This window comes from Hemitrygon akajei, chromosome 3 (genome assembly GCF_048418815.1).
Source record: "Hemitrygon akajei chromosome 3, sHemAka1.3, whole genome shotgun sequence".
NCBI classification, from domain to species: domain Eukaryota; kingdom Metazoa; phylum Chordata; class Chondrichthyes; order Myliobatiformes; family Dasyatidae; genus Hemitrygon; species Hemitrygon akajei.
Window position 1 is genome coordinate 177,146,564 of NC_133126.1, and position 16,698 is coordinate 177,163,261.

Here is a 16,698-nt window from a genome sequence, read left to right on the forward strand (position 1 = left end):
TAAACCATAGACCTCAATGCTTGAAATCCCAAAGGCTACCTTTTCTGTCTAATTCATGAAAGGAAAGGACTAAAAAAGTATAGCTCCACATAGGACATCGAATCATAGAATCATACAGCACAAAGAAACAGCCCCTTTTGGTCCAGCTCATCCAGGCCAACTGTGAAACCTATCTATGTTTATCCTCTTTCACCAAACCATGCCCTACATCCCCATTCTTTTTTCTAAGTACCTGTTCAAACACCTTTTCAGCATGGCTTAAGTTTCTAAATTGCTTTCAATGTAGAAATACTGATTCCAATTTACAAAGAGAGCACATCAATAATTCGCATTTTAAAACCAGATTTACGACTGAAACAGCAGGTCAGTTGAAAATCCAATGTTTGGTACCTTTTATTCCAATAGCCCCTTTATTTCCATCTGGACCATTCATTCCACAATCCCCATTTGGTCCTTGTGGTCCACAAGGGCCTGGTTGTCCCCGTGGACCTGGTACTCCTGGAAATCCCGCAATGCCTTGGTCACCTTTGCAGCCTAATACATAAAGAGACTCAGATAAACAAACCATCTATAATCAGGTGTGCTGTTGCAATAAGTTACTCAGAATATTTTGTCAGCTTGCTACAGACTTATGAGACATGTCTCCACATGCCTTTAGTGGATGCTTTGGTGTTGATGTCCAGCCAAGTGTCAACATAATCCTCAAAGCAGAGAGCCTTCTGAGGGGAAGAGGGGAGGAGGGGAGGGGGAGAAGAAGGAGGAGAGAGGAGGGAGGAGGGAGAAGGAGGAGGAGGGAGGAGGCAAGTGGGGAGGGAAGGGGTGGGGTAGGGGGAGGAATTAGTATGTATGATTAAGGAATATCATTTACACATTTCAATGATATTCCCTAATCATACATACTAATACTCTTACACATTTCAGAGAGAGAGAAAGATTGGTCAATTTGGTATGTGTGATTAGAGAATATTATAGTGTGTACGAGGGAGAGAAAGATTGGTCTTGTGTGATTAGAAAATCGGCTTGTGTACAAGCATGCAGAAGAGAGAGAATTTCAGAAAAACGGTACATTCTAGATTCAAGATTCTGTTTATTGCCGTTCTTCAGTACACGAGTGTAAAAGAGAACAAAATGGCTGTTACTCCAGATCTGATGCAGTATGAAAAACACACAAAAAAAAAAACAACACAATGAAATAAAAACAAAAGGAAAACACAATAAATATAAAAGCAATCTGATGAACACAATGTGCAGCTGTTAGATACATAGATTGATTGTATCTGCATAAAGTGACACTAGATGATGTGTATGTAGTGGTGGTGGGGATGGTGGAGTGGATTAATGGTGGAGGTGTCGATCAGCCTGATGGCTTGGAGGACATAATTATTTTTGTGTCTATAGTCCTGGCATGAATGCTGAGAAGCCTCTTCCCTAATGGGAGTTGGACCAACAGTCCATGAGAATGATCCTTCATGATATTGCTTGCTTATTTTCTAGTGCATTTCTGGATATATTTCTGTGTGTATATGTATTTTTTTATTTATTGATGACATCTATATCTTTCTGCATGTGTGTGCCTCTGTGTGATGTGTCACCAGGGTAGAACGAGAGAGATTGGGCAATTCGGTGTGTCTGAATTCATGAGATCAATTGGGAAACCATGTATAATTGGAAAATATGGTGTTGGTACAGTCGTGGAAAACTGTAATTTTCCTTTGATCCACCATTGAAAAGGGGAAGTGAACATAATTACAGTGAAAGGAAAAGCATTTTGATGCACTCATTTCAAAACCAGTATTTATGATTCAAGGTGCAACATTAATATCAGGAAGTTATGCCATTTAAGTTTTTGAATTATTTAATTTTTAATTTGGCAAATAATTAAAGTTAATGACGCAAGTTCAATCAAGCTCTCTTTAGTGAATAATGTTTACTGATGGACTGTAGTGAATACTTTAAACTATGTCAAAGACAACTCTGGATAAAAGAGAATGGTAGGAAATGATTAAAATATGAAATGAGGCTCTTTGTAGAATGGGGTTACTGATACAGTTTGCATGTGGCCCTGTAACAGGAGAAGGAAAGAGAACACATGGGATTTACCACTGCTAGTGAGCTGGGTCATCTGAAGTATCAATTCAGTGATCTGAAAGATGAGAAATGACACAAGTCCTTGAAGAAGAAGACAAATAATATCACACTATTGGGAAGCAGTCACAGCCTACCTACTGAACCAAGAGTTCCAGGTCTTCCCCTGATACCTGTAGGACCTGGGTCACCTTGTCGACCAACTGGGCCTTGGGGTCCTGGACTGCCAGGTGTGCCTGGAGGACCTTTCATGTACGTGGGTCCCAAGAGACCTGGATTTCCCTGAAACCCTTTTATAGAGAGCCCTGAAACAGGAAAGACATTTATGATTTAGTAGTTTTTGCTAGATACATAAGAACATAAGAAACTGGAATAAAGATCATGACAGAGCCGGCCTTGGACTCAACGCCACTCTCTTGCTTTCTCCCATGCTCCTCAGCTCACATGTAGTTTCAGTATCTGTTAATCTTTACCTAGAATACAGTAAATTCAATGACACCACTTCCACAGCCCTGTAAGAGAAGATACTCCTCATCATCTCCAATTAGATAGATACTTCATTGATCCCAAAGGAAATTACATTGTCGCAGTAGCATTACAAGTGCACAGATATAAATATCAGAAGCAAAGAAGAAAGAATAAAAAAAATTTTTTTTAATTACCATAGTCTAACAGAAGGAGGGCCATCACTTCCCCGGATAGAAGTTGACTGGGTATAGAGCCTAATGGCTGAGGGTAAGAATGACTTCATATAGCACTCTTTAGAGCAGCACAGTTGTCTTTATCCATTACTAAAAGTGCTCCTCTGTTCAGCTAAGTTGGCATGCAGAGGGTGAAAAACATTGTCCAGAATTGCTAGGATTTTCTGTGGAGTCCTTTGTTCTACCACAGCCTCCAGTGTGTCCAGTTTGACTTCTATAACAGAACTAGCCTTTCTAATCAGTTTATTGTACCTTCTGGCATCACCCGTGTTGATTGCCGCAGCACACCACTGCATAGGAGATGGCAGTGACGACAACAGACTGGTAGAACACATGAAGGAGAGGCCTGCACGCTCCAAAGGACCTCAGTCTCCTCAGGAAGTAGAGGTGACTCTGGCCCTTCTTGTATGCAGCCTCTGTGTTGGTGCTCCACTCAAGTCTGTCGTCCAAGTGCACCCCCAGGTACTTGTAGGTCCTCACCATCAATAATAACTGGAAGCAACACAGGTTTAGTCTTCCTAAAATTCATCACTATCTCTTTTGTCTTACTAATGTTGAGCTGCAGATGATTCAGCTTGCACCATTCGACAAAGTCCTCCACCAAGGCCCTGTATTCATCTTCCCATCCTCCCTTTATATACCAAACTATTACTGAGTCATTAGAGAATTTCTGCAGATGACATGACTCAGTGTTTGTATCTAAAGTCTGAGAAACATAGGTGATCCCTTTCTATGGAATACTAACCATCTGTAAAGTTGGCTACACTACACTCAGTCTGCCCCCTATCCCCAGGCCCCAGGCTTTCAATACTGTATAGCAAGTTAAGGACTAGAGGGTCCAGCTGAATACTATTGCACCCGTTCAGTTCTTGATTGCCAATCTGAAGGTGATCCTTTTTCCTGATGCTATTTCCTGTCAGTTAGCAACACCTTATTCATGCCAATATATTATTCCCAACATCACATACCTGGGCAGTGATCTTTGATGTGGCATCTTAATCCAAATACATCTACTATTTCCCCTTGTTGTTTACTCTGCCAAAGAATTGGAAAACCACTTTCACTTTGGTTAATTGTCCTATGATTTTCTAAAAGCCCTGCCATTTTCTCCTTAAGAATGGAGTGTATTTTCCCAACAACATATGTTTGGCTACCTGGCCTATATTATGCTGCTTTCTGTTTTTCTTCTTTCATGAATAAAGTCTGCAATGTTCTAATCCTCTGTGACTTCTTCAAAATCACAGGAATTTCGGCAGGTCACGGAAAGTGTACTCGCTAACTCTACAACCACTTCCTCTAATACCTAGATCAGAAGCCAACAGAACCAGGGGACATGTCAGCCTTTCACCCTATGGATTTGTCTCTGACTTATTTCTGGCAGCAGAGATTATTTTACATCTCTGCCTTCCTGTAAGCCCTCGATTTGCTATAATCATTACATTAATAATGTACAAAGCATAATAACCTGGAAATCATCCCTGAACGGAAACACTGAGGTTCCCCCTTACGTTCCCCTTAAATATTTTGCCTTTCACCATCAACCCATGACCTCTAGTTCTAGTCTCAACCAACCTCAACGGAAAAAGCTGCTTGCATTTACCCTATTTATACCCCTCAAAATTTTATATACCTCCATCAAATCTCTCTTCAATCTTCTACATTCTAGGGAATAAACTCCTAACCTATGTAACCTTTCCCTATAACTCAGATCCTCTAATCTTGCAAAATCCTTATAAAGTTTCTCTACACTCTTTCAACCTTATTGATATCTGTTCTATAAGTAGGTGATCCAAAACTGCGCACAATACTCCAAATTAGGCCTCACCTACAGCTTATACAACGTCAAGATAACATTCCATCTCCTATACTCAATACATTGATTAATAAAGGCCATGTGCCAAAAGCTCGCTTTACAAACCAATCTGTGACCCCACTTACAAGGAACTATGGATCTGTATTCCCTGATCCATTTGTTATACCACAGCCCTCAGTGCCTTGCCGCTCACTGCGTAAGTCCATCCCTGATTGGTTGTCCCAAATCGCAACACTTACATTTGTCTGCATTAAATTCCATCTGCCATTTTTCCAGCTGGTCCACATTCCACTGCCAGCTTTGTTAGGTTTCCTTGCTGTCCAGTCTTGGTGTCATCCACAAATTTTCTGATCCAGTTTAGCACATTATCATCCAGATCATCGATCTAGATGACAAACAACACAGCACCAATACCTGCAGCACACCAGTTACAGACGTCCGGTCAGAGAGGCAACCATCTGAAACCACTCTCTGGCATTTCCCGCAAAGCCAATGTCTAATCCAATATACTACCTCATCCTAAATGCCAGCTGACTGAACCTTCCTCGCCACCCTTTCGTGTGACACCTTGCCAAAGGCCTTGCTGAAGTCTGGGTAGACAACATCCACTGCCTTGCTTTCATCAATTCTGCTGGTAACTTCCTCAAATAATCAATGATATTGTTTAGACACGATTTACTAAGCACAAAACCACGTTGACTGTCCCTAATCAGTCACTGTCTATTCAAATACTTGTATAGTCACTCGTATAGTCAGGCTCACTGGCCCATAATTTCCTGGCTTATTTTTAGAGTCTTTCTTGAACAAGAGAACAACATTAGCTATTCTTCAATCCCCCAGCACCTCACTCATTGCTATTTTTATTTTATAATATCCCTGCTAAGCCACTGCAATTTCTGCACTAGCCTCCCACAGGGTCTGATGGAACACCTTGTCAGGCCCTGGGGATTTATCCACGTTAATTTGCCTCAAGACAGCAAACACCTCCTCCTCCGTAATCTGTATATGGTCCACAACCTCACTGCTGATTTGCCTCAGTTGTATAAACTCTACAGGTATGTGTCCATCTCCCAAGCAAATATAGATTTATGATCCACCCCATCTCTTTTGGCTCCATACTGATCCACAAAAGCACAAATTTTGTCCTTTGCCATCCTTTTGCTCTTACTATATCTGCAGAAGCCCTTGGGATTCTCCTTCACTTTGTCTGCTAGAACAACCACATGGTTTTTTTAGCCCTCCTGATTCCCTTCTTAAGTGTTCTCTTGTATTCCTTATTCTCCTCAAGTACCTCATTCGTTCCCTCCTGCCTATATGTTCTCTGCTATGCACCCTCTTCTTCTTAACCAGGGCCTCAATATCTCTTGAAAACCAAGGGTCCCTAAGCCTATTAACCTTGCCTTTTATTCTGACAGGAGCATACAAACCCTCTACTCTCGAAATTTCACTTTTGAAAGCCTCCCATTTGCCAAGTACACCTTTGCCAGAAAACAAACTGGCCCAAACCACTCGTGCCGGATCCTTTCTGATATCATCAAAATTGGACTTTCTTCAATTTCGAATCTCAACCCAAGGACCAAACCTATTCTTCTCCACAATTATCTTGTGACTAATGGCATAATGATTACTAGATGAAAAATGTTCCTCTAAACAAAACTTCTGTCACCTGCCATCAACAGTAAATGTTATTATATTTTTCAAAAGCCTGGTCATTTCAGGAATGTAAACTCTGTGAAAGTTAAGGATTTACTGCTAAGTTCAGGGGCAACTTTAAAAATTAAAGAAAGAAAATGGAAGAAATACATACTCAAAAGATGAGACAGCATTTGTGTATGAAGTGAAATAACTGCTAACGTTTCAGATTGAAGACCGTTCTTCGGATTTAAGAACAGGCTGTACCATACAGTATGATTCTGTGACATTGTTGTACCCAACAATAGGTGTTTAGTTGAAGTCTTACTGCCTTCACCAAGTAATTACTTGACGTGTGATAAAATTACTGTGAGAGTTTGTAAGCAAAACCATCTAATTGGAACGTAGGTATCAATGAAACTAGTATTTATGAAAAAAGTTTAAAAATTAATGGAGGAAGTAAAATAGAAACAAGCACTCTGATATTTGAGGGTAGTTGTAGAGGGAGCAGGGAACAAGGGTTGCCCGCTAAAGAGAGTCACAAAATCCCAGGTTCACAAGGGCCCTGCTGAATTTTTAATGGCTAGGTAGCATGCTTATAGAGTCTTAGAAAACTGCAGCACAGAAAAAGTCCCTTTGGCCCATCTAGTCCATGCTGAACTGTTGTTCTGCATAATCCCATCGACCCATACCTGGAACATACCCCTCCCATTCACATATTTATCTAAACTTCTCTTAAATGTTGAAATCGAACCTGCATCAACTGTTTCGTCTTTCTTATTTTCATAATCCCACCCTATACCCAGCTTTTTAATCTCTTACAAAGCACTGTGGTTGCTGAGATCTTTTTTCTTTCACTTTTTCATTCCTGTCATAGAGTCGCACAGCATAGAAACAGGCCACTCAGCCCAACTCATCCATGCTGATCAAGGTGCCTTCCTGTGCTGATCCCATTTGCCCATGATTGGCCCACATGCCTCCAAGGTTTTCCTATCCCTGCCTGTGCCTGCAGAGATTGAAAGTTTCTTCTCCAGAGAAAGCTGGACTGAGGACATTCAGTCAATATGTTCCAGGTGAGCGGTGGGTTTGAGGGTGTGATGGGAATCGAGGGATGCAAATGTGGAGCAGGTGCTGAGGTAGATCTGCCATGATCTCAGCGAGCGGTGGGGCAGGCTCGTACATTAAACCTAACCACAGCTGAGGAATGGAATGTGTGAGAGGGTGTTGGGAAATTAGAAAGGTTATGGATTAGAAAGTGGGCTGGGGGAATCAGGCCGGCAACTGAGTGGCAGTGGCCCAGAAGGCTAAATGCCTGGTAAGGCAGAATGGAAGAGAAGCTGACAGCAACAGAAGATTTGCTTGAGGGGATGGCGTTAGTCAATTCAGAAATTCAGATAGGAACACACTTCTCTTGAACCTCGATGACTTTGTCTCTTTTTTAATGTTGGGCTTACAATACTTAAATTTTATTGCATGCTATGGGCTTGATTTAAATATCATACAAGTTGTTCCCTAAGGTGGCATGGGACAAAGATTTGAAATGAAGCCATCATCAAAATAAGTTTAGGCAAATGTGGGATCTTTCACTTCCAGCCCCTTGACTACCTTTGGGTTGCTTTCAGGATGAGGTTAGAAATCTATGTCTTGCCCCCTTAAGGAGAAAGCAAAATACCACAGATGCAGGTAATCTGAAACAAAAAGATGCTGCAATTCTCAGCAGGCCAGGCAGATTCTGTGGAGGGAGGTAAAACATTCCTGCCTCATGTTAATAACCCTTCACCAGAACCGGGAAAAGTTAGAGATCAAGTGTTTTTTTGAGAATCAAAAAAGAGTGAGGGAGGGAAGAGGGAACAAAGAGGAAAGGTATGTTATAGGGTGCAGCCAGGAGAAGTTGAGTGACAAAGGAGCTGATGGTGCAGAGGAAAGGAGGTGAAGCCATGAATGAACAAAGGAAGCAGCTCCTAATTTGAGTCAGCTTCTGTGCATGCAGTTAGGCCTCAGAATTTAAAATACCCTTCACCTGGAGGGCCACAGGTACCGGGCTGTCCTGGAGGCCCAACTGGACCTGGCTCTCCATTCATCGGGTCACCCGGTGGGCCAGGATCCCCTGGCAACCCACTCGGGCCCATATTGCCTTTGACTCCTTTGAGTCCTGGGAATCCCGGGGCTCCATGTTGTCCTGAAAATAACAGAAGCAAGTGACTTAGAACAGAAACTAGGTATGCAATGTAATCTGAACTGCAACGTGGAAACCACAAAGTGGAAACATTTAGTGCATTCATTAGGATGTTATTTTGCTACAGTTTTAAATTGTTTTAAAACATATGTCTCCCACAGAGAATTTCATAAAGTCACCACAGGCTTACATACACTTATCATTATATTTTCATAAAGTAATGTATAAACAAATTCCTCCAAGCATTGAAAGAAACATGAATATCTATTTTAACAAAACGAACAGCACAACATCAATGTGTTGGTAACTTTGTTAAAATAATCTATGTAGGAATTCATTGTAACTGCAATATCAAAGTGCTAAAATGACAGCACGAAGGAAGTTCAATCCATTCTTGCTCTGTGCAAAAAACTGGAGCTGAAGTCTCAATCCTGAATGTAATTAACTGCACCGGCTGAATAGAAAAGGCAAAGGGACAATAGAGACTGCAGAAAGCCAATATAACCAATAAAAGGGGTCAGAAGGTTTGAAACTGGCCAGCACATTTCAAATGTTCCCATTTTCCTAAGGAAATAGTAAGACAGTCAACCCAAGTAAAAACCCAAGCAAATGAAAGTGTAATTAGACCTTGATTCCAGCTTTGAAATCAAACAGATGAACAAGAAGGTTGGTCAAGTTACCTCGTGTCCCATTTTTCCTCTTTCTCTCCGTAGCCTGGGCTACAGAATATAGAATAACAGCAGGACTTAGCAGAAGAAAAGTATGCTTTTAGATTTTATATTGCTGTGTTGAATGAATAAATGTACAAAACTGAAGTACAGTTTTCTGTAAACAGCCAGTTTGACTCAGAACCGGATTTAGTACTTGAATTAGTAACAAAAAATATGCATATTAACCAATAACTCTGCAGCCAAAGGGCAGCTTGCAAACTGTTAAAAGTTACCTCGTCCTCCTGGGGATCCAGGATCTCCCGGCTTTCCTCTCACACCCATTAAGCCATCTCGTCCAACTTGTCCAGGGGGTCCTAAAGAACCTTCACTTGAATCACCAGGCGGGCCTACTTCTCCTGGAGCACCTTGAACTCCTGGAGAGCCTGGGTCTCCATCGCAAGAGGGTCCAGGGGGTCCAGGAGGACCTGGGTTACCACCGGGTCCTTGACAGCCTGAGAGTAAGCGTGAAGATGCATGTAATCTAGCTTGTTGCAATCGACAGTGATCAGGCAAAGAAATGAAGCTAAGAGGAAACATGGCCACAGGACTAATGTAATACCACTTGTCAAATCACTTTTGTACTCAGCTGTGCACTCATCACTGCCTTCCGTGTCTTGCTACTACCCCCCCCCTACAGATACTGACATATTCACCACTGCAGCAGTATTTTGTACAAGATGTCCTTCATGTCAACCTTATCACATGTGCCTACAAATTGGAGCAATGTGGTCAATGCTTAAGTGTGCTCTGAAAGAATGTAAGAATTCCTCTGTTTAGGGGTCAACACCCCCCACAGCTTGTTAACATTCTGCTCAACAATACCTCTTCACCTTGGGAAGAGAAACAACGAGATCATTCCCAGATTTACAAAGTAGGAATGCAAAATAGAGAAGCAGAATGGGAGAGCACACCCGGAACAGAGTGGGGGCATTCAGGAAAAGCAAACGGAGACTGTGACCATCTACACAAAGCCCAGATCCAATTCATGCCAATAATGACCACAGTAAGACTGATACAGGGAGGCAAGGGGGAGAAAAAGTGACTGTGAATAAGTCTACGAGAATAATAGAGCGAGCTTGAGAGAGCTAACTGCAGTTGGCATTCCTGCCCTATTCGAAATCAAATAATTTAGAGCAAGTAAAGATTCAAAACTGCAGCACTCCTCTGAATGGCTAAGGAACACATCACTAAGAATATTGAAATTTTGACCAGTAACAGTCCATGGAAGCAACATTGTACATTAAAGACATGATGTTCTGTCCTGGGTGTCAGACATGGGACTACCAGGAGACTTCCAGCCTCCCCGATGGCCACATCTGCACCAGCGCATCGAGATGCAGCTCCTTAGAGACCGTGTTAGGGAACTGGAGCTGCAGCTCGATGACCTTTGGCTTGTCAGGGAAATGAAGAGGTGACAGACTGGAGCTATAGGGAGGTAACTGCCCCAAGGTTACAGGAGACAGATAAATGGGTGACTGTCAGGAGAGAGAAGGGGAATGCCAGATAGTGGAGAGCCTCAAGTACTCCATTTTGATTACTGTTGGGTGGGAGACTGATGCCAGGGCGGAGTCCCCAATCGCCTTTATACCGGGGTCCATGGGAGGAGCCACAGGAGCAGTAAGCGGGGGGGGGGGGGGGGCGTGTCTAGACAGGGATATGTAGTTCACCACAGGAGCTTAGCGTAAAGGAACCCCAAGGAGGCAGCGATCATAATATGATTGAATTCATACTGCTGTCTGGGAGGGAGAAGCAATACTGATGCATGTGAGTTACGCTTCTCCCTCTCAAACTGCATCTAAATGGGGAGAAGGTTCAACCATCAGAGGTGCAAAGGGTCTTAGCAGTCCTTGTACAAGACTCCCAGAATTTACAGGTCGTGTCTGTGGTAAAGAAGGCAAATGCAATTGTGGCATTTATTTCAAGGGGAATAGAATATAAAAGCAAGGAGATAATGCTGAGCCTTTATAAGACATTAGTCAGACTGCACTTAGATTATCAACAGTTTTAGGCCCCATGTCTCAGAAAGGATGTGTTGTCACTGGAGAGAGTCCAGAGGAGGTTCAAGAGGATGATTCCAGGAACGAAGGGGTTAACATATGAGGAGCATTTGGCAACTTTGGGCCTGTACTCACTGGAATTTAGAAGAATGCATGGGGATCTCATTTAAGCCTACCGAATGTTAAAAGGACTAGAGTGGATGTGAAGAGGATGTTTCCTATGGTGGGGGAATTCAAAACTAGAGGGCACAGCCTCAAAATTGAGGTGCAACCCTTCAGAACAGTGGTAAGGAGGAAATCTTTTAGCCAGAGAGTTGTAAATCTGTGGAATGCTCTGCCATAAACTGCGGTAGAGGCCAAGACTGTCGGTATACTTAAGTCAGAAGTTAATCGCTTCCTGACCGGTCAGGGCATGAAAAGTTATGGCAAGAAGTCAGTTGCATTGGATTGATTGGAATCCAGGATCAACCATGATGGAATGGTGCAGCAGACACAATGGGCTGAATGGCCTAATTCTGCTCCTACGTCTATGGTCTTATGACAGGAATGCTCGTTATTGTTGATAAAATCAAGACATGAAAGCTGGAACTAATGACCAGTAAACCCTTGATGTGTTTCACTAATTAAATTAACTCACTACTGCACAATGTAGAAGAAATAGCTCCTCTCATTATTACCACACCTGTAGTATTAGACATGCTCAGCGCTGTCGACAGCCTGAAAGATAAAACACACACAATAGTTTTTAAAAGGTACTAATATAGCTCAGGAGCTAAACTAATGATCTGGAAATCTGTAACAGAGAAGCTCTTGCTTTCCTTGGCAATATACTGTAGATGGTAGGGCTGTGACCATAAGACATAGGAGCAGAATTATGCCACCCTATTAAATCTGCTCTGCCATTCCATTATGGCTAATCTATTATCCCTCTCAACCCCATTCTCCTGCTTTATCCCCATAATCTTTGATGCCCTTACTAATTAAGAACCAATGAACCTCTGTTTTAAACATACTCAATGTTTTGTCCTCTGCAGCTGGACGTGGCAATGAATTCCACAGTTCATCACCTTCAAGCTAAAGAAATTCCTCCTCCTCTCTTTTCTAAAGGGACGTCCTATTCTGAGTCTGTGCCTTCTGGTCCTAGGCTCCTCTACTATAGGAAGCATCCTCTCCATATCCAATCTACCAAGGCCTTTCAATATTTGATAGGTTTCAGTGAGATTCCACACCTCGTTATTCTAAACTCAGGCAAGCTTGGTGATTTGCTGCAGTGTATCTTGGGGTTCATATGCGATGTAGCCAGTGTACCAGTGGTTAGTTACCCAGGTATGTACAATTTAAGTCCCTTCAGGCAGGATTTCGTCCTTGAATACAAATATTGTTGACTGAATGAAAAAACACTGGTCATTTGCAAAGAGCCATTGTGGGTCATCATTGGTAGCTAGTCAGGATGTTAACAGAACGAGAACAATAATGATACAGTTCCTCTGTTCCCACCTGGCATTGTCGTGGTTGGTATCAGGCCAGGTTCCCCTTTGTTACCTTTGACCCCATCAAAGCCATTTCGTCCTTGGCTGCCAGGTGGTCCTGGATGACCTTCTCGGCCTGAGGAAGGGAAAGAGACATGGGTGAAATATGGCACAAGTTCAACTTTAACCTGCATTACAGCAATAACTACCAACAGGGAACCTAACAACCGGCAATACTGACATGGGCTCCTTTCTTCAAACAAGAGAAAATCTGCAGATGCTGGACCGAAACGTCGACTGTACTCTTCTCCTAGATACTGCCTGGCCTGCTGAGTTTCTCCAGCATTTTGAGTGTTTCGCTTGGGTTCTTTTCTTTTATGTATTATACAGTACACGCGAGCAGTCCTTTAAGATCGCCTATTGTATCTGGTGCTCCTAATGCAGCCTCCTCTACCTTGGTGAGAACCTTTATAAACTGAGCGTCAGCTTCATCAAGCACCTTCACTCCATCCACCAAAAGCAGAACTTTCCATTGGCCAAACATTTTACGTCTGATTTCCATTCCGACATGTCTGTCCATAGCCTCCTTTTGTGTCCTGATGAGGCTACCCTCAAGGTGGAGGAGCAACACCTTATATTCCATCTGAGCAGCCTCCAGCCTGATAGCATGAATATTGTGAGGGAAAAAAAATCCCTCCCCTCCTCCCTTCTTCTTCTACTCCCCACTCTGGTCTCCTACCTCTCACCTGACTATCGCCTCCCCCTTGGTTTCATCCTCCTTCAATTTCTCACATAGTCTACTCTCTTTTCCTATCAGATTTCTTCCTCTCCAGCCCGTTCCTTTCCCATCTGCCTGGCTTCACCTACCACCTTCTGGCTATGCTCCTTCCCCTCCCCCTTCTCTTCGCCCTTCCTTTCCAACCCAGAAAAAGAGCCTCGGCCCAAAATGTCGACTGTTCATTTCCATGGATGCTGCCCGACCTGCTGAGTCCCTCCAGCAGTTTGTGTGTGTTGCCTTTAATGAGAAGTTTTGGATGGCTCTCAGAACTTCACAACACCCAGTTTATTTTCTTAGACGCAAAATACTGCAGTCACATAACGTTCACAGTGCTGGAGCTGGCCCTCCATCAGTCAAACAACAGCTCAGTACTCAGTTTATGAATTCTATACCAGTGATCTATGTACATTGGTGGTGTTGGTCCAATTTAAAGCTAAATACCTTGAGGACCCAGAAATCCTTTTGGACCCTGCACCCCTGTAATGTGAGGACATTCAGAAGTACCTGCAAGGAAAAATACATCAATGGTAATAAGCAGTTGATTTTTATTTTTAAACTGAGATACAGCCCTTCCAGTCCTACCCAGCAACCCCAATTTAACCCTAGCATAATTACAGGACAATTTACAATGACCAACTAACATACCAACCGGTACATCTTTGGACTGTGGGAGGAAACTGGAGCACCCGGAGGAAACTATACAGTCACAGGGAGAACATACAAACTCCGTACAGACAGGGATGGGAAATTGAACCCAGGTCGCTAGAACTGTAAAGCATTGTGCTAACCACTACGCTACTGTGGCGCCCTTTTAATGTATGTTCCAATGTGCATGTGTCAAATAAAGCTGATCTTTACATGTGTTCAGTACTACAGATAGAAAAAGCACAGAACGGTGTTAGCTTTGTCAGGGCTGTTAAGCTGCCGGAGCCTGCTCCAAGGCTCGGTCCAATCATGCATGGTCTACCTGAACCTCCACATCATTCTCTGATCCTTTTCTCTCACAATACTAAAGAGGCCATGCTCCACATTCTCCTCGGAAATGAAGCTGGGCAAGTGGCTGATGTGCTGATGTGGGTGTGTCTTAGTACCAGTGACTATTAATCTATAGTTTTAAGATAGTCATGGAAAATGCTAGGACTGATGCTTAAATCCTAAAATGCTTCCTCTTTACCTTTCTTTTTTCTTTCTTTCTTTCTTTCTTTCTCTATAGTTTTTTTTAAATGTTTTAACTTTTTTTTATGCCTTGCACTGTTCTACAGCCACAAAACAACTGCGATAATGAACCCCATTCCAATTCTGGGGGATGTCCAAGTTCAATGGCATCAGATATGGACTCTCAAAATTTCATGGGAAGAGGCTGTTTGCAGGTGAATGGATGGCTGGCAAATGGAGGCTTTTACAGTGAGATAAAAAGAGTTCAAGCTTGGCATTTTCCACTTGGGGGAAGGGCAATGCTGGCACAAAAAGGGAACTTTGGTTGACAAGGGGCATTGATGGCCTGGTCAGGGAAAAGGAAGAGGTGAACATCAGGTGTAGGCAGCTGGGATCAAGCAAATCCCTTAAAGAATAGAAGGGATGTAGGAACACATATAAGAAGGAAATTAGCAGAGCAAAATGAGGACATAAGATATCCCTGACAGATAACAAAAGTGAGGATTGTACACAAATGTTGAATTAGCAATTAAGAATATTCAAGATACTTTACCTGCTTGGCATTTAGATCCCGGAAGTCCTGGAGGTCCCGTAGATCCTGGAGGTCCCGGAAAACCCTCATCTCCTATAGGACCAGCTTGACCTTTTGAACCCCAAATACCCATACCTGGAGATCCTGGTAGTCCTGGGAAACCTGGAGTTCCTGGAAAGCCAGATATCCCCTTGGGTCCTGGAATTCCATTTACATCGTCACCCTTCAGGAAATTTAAATATACATCAGAGAATGGAATACTACACTACCTCAAAACGAGTCAAATATACAGCAGTTGTTGATTTTAGCCCTACCTGAATGGCAGTTAAATATGCAGTGGCATTTCATCCATCTCAAACTATTGAAACATTATTTCTTCCCTTGGCAATAAGAACACACTTATGAGAGCAGCAGAATGGGGGCAGCTCATGGAGCTGCTGGCCTACAGCTCCTGTGACCCCTGATCAAGGCTGACTTTTGGTGCCCTCCGTGCAGAGATTTTGCATTTCCTCCATGTGACCGTATGGCTTTTCCCACAAGTGCTCCTATTCTCTCCCCACATTCCAAAAATGTCCACGTTAGTCACTTAATTGGCCATGAATACATTGCTCCTACTGTGGGGATGGGAGGTTGAACCTGGGGGAAGTTGAAGGGAATATGGACAAAGTTAAGTAGGATTAGTACATTGGGAGTCTGAAGGTCAGCATTGACATACTGTGGACCTACTGAATCAGAGGGCTATTTCCATAGACACATGTCTAATCCCACCACCATCACTGGGAGATGATGGCTACTATTAATAGGCTATTTAATCAGAAAAGACAAACAAGCTTCTCAGCAGGCCAAGTCCACGAGGACTGGAGCAGGACTTGACCCACATGGGACCATTCCTTGAGGGCTAGTGGGATAAATGTTTCGACAGCCCTTTAATATGGAATATTTAATATTTAAAAATGGAATCTCATGTGGATATGCTGGTGAAGAAAGCTTTTGGTAGGCTGGCCTTCATAAATTAGAGCATTGAGTATAGGATTTGGGATGTAATGTTAAAATTGTACAAGGCATTGGTAAGGCCAAATTTGGAGTATTGTGTACAGTTCTGGTCACCAAATTATAGGAAAGATGTCAACAAAATAGAGAGAGTACAGAGGAGATTTACTAGAATATTACCTGGGTTTCAGCACCTAAGTTACAGAGAAAGGTTGAACAAGTTAGTTCTTTATTCTTTGGAGCGTAGAAGGTTGAGGGGGGACTTGATAGAGGTATTTAAAATTATGAGAGGGATAGATAGAGTTGACATGGATAGGCTTTTCCCATTGAGAGTAGGGGAGATTCAAACAAGAGAACATGAGTTGAGAGTTAAGGGGCAAAAGTTTAGGGGTAACACAAGGGGGAACTTCTTTACTCAGAGAGTGGTAGCTGTGTGGAACGAACTTCCAGTAGAAGTGGAAGGTTCGATGTTGTCATTTTTAAAAAAAATTGGATAGGTATATGGACAAGAAAGGAATGGAGGGTTATAGGCTGAGTGCAAGTTAGTGGGACTAGGTGAGAGTAAGCATTTGGCAAGGACTAGAAGGGCCGAGATGGCCTGTTTCCGTGCTGTAATTGCTATATGGTCGATAAACATTTAAACCTACTCTGCCAGTCTTG

General features: G+C 42.7%; 1 protein-coding gene across 1 annotated transcript in view; it reads right to left on the reverse strand.

Moving 5' to 3' along the window:
* Positions 1-16,698, reverse strand: part of LOC140724601 (uncharacterized) — a 284,720-nt gene that overhangs the window by 86,860 nt on the left and 181,162 nt on the right. Inside the window, exons 26-32 of the mRNA XM_073039025.1 lie at positions 15,070-15,271; positions 13,803-13,865; positions 12,612-12,719; positions 9,351-9,569; positions 8,252-8,410; positions 2,223-2,390; positions 391-534 (exon numbers count right to left, since the gene is read on the reverse strand). Of these exons, the coding sequence (XP_072895126.1) occupies positions 391-534; positions 2,223-2,390; positions 8,252-8,410; positions 9,351-9,569; positions 12,612-12,719; positions 13,803-13,865; positions 15,070-15,271 (1,063 nt within the window). The remainder of the gene's footprint in view (positions 1-390; positions 535-2,222; positions 2,391-8,251; positions 8,411-9,350; positions 9,570-12,611; positions 12,720-13,802; positions 13,866-15,069; positions 15,272-16,698) is intronic.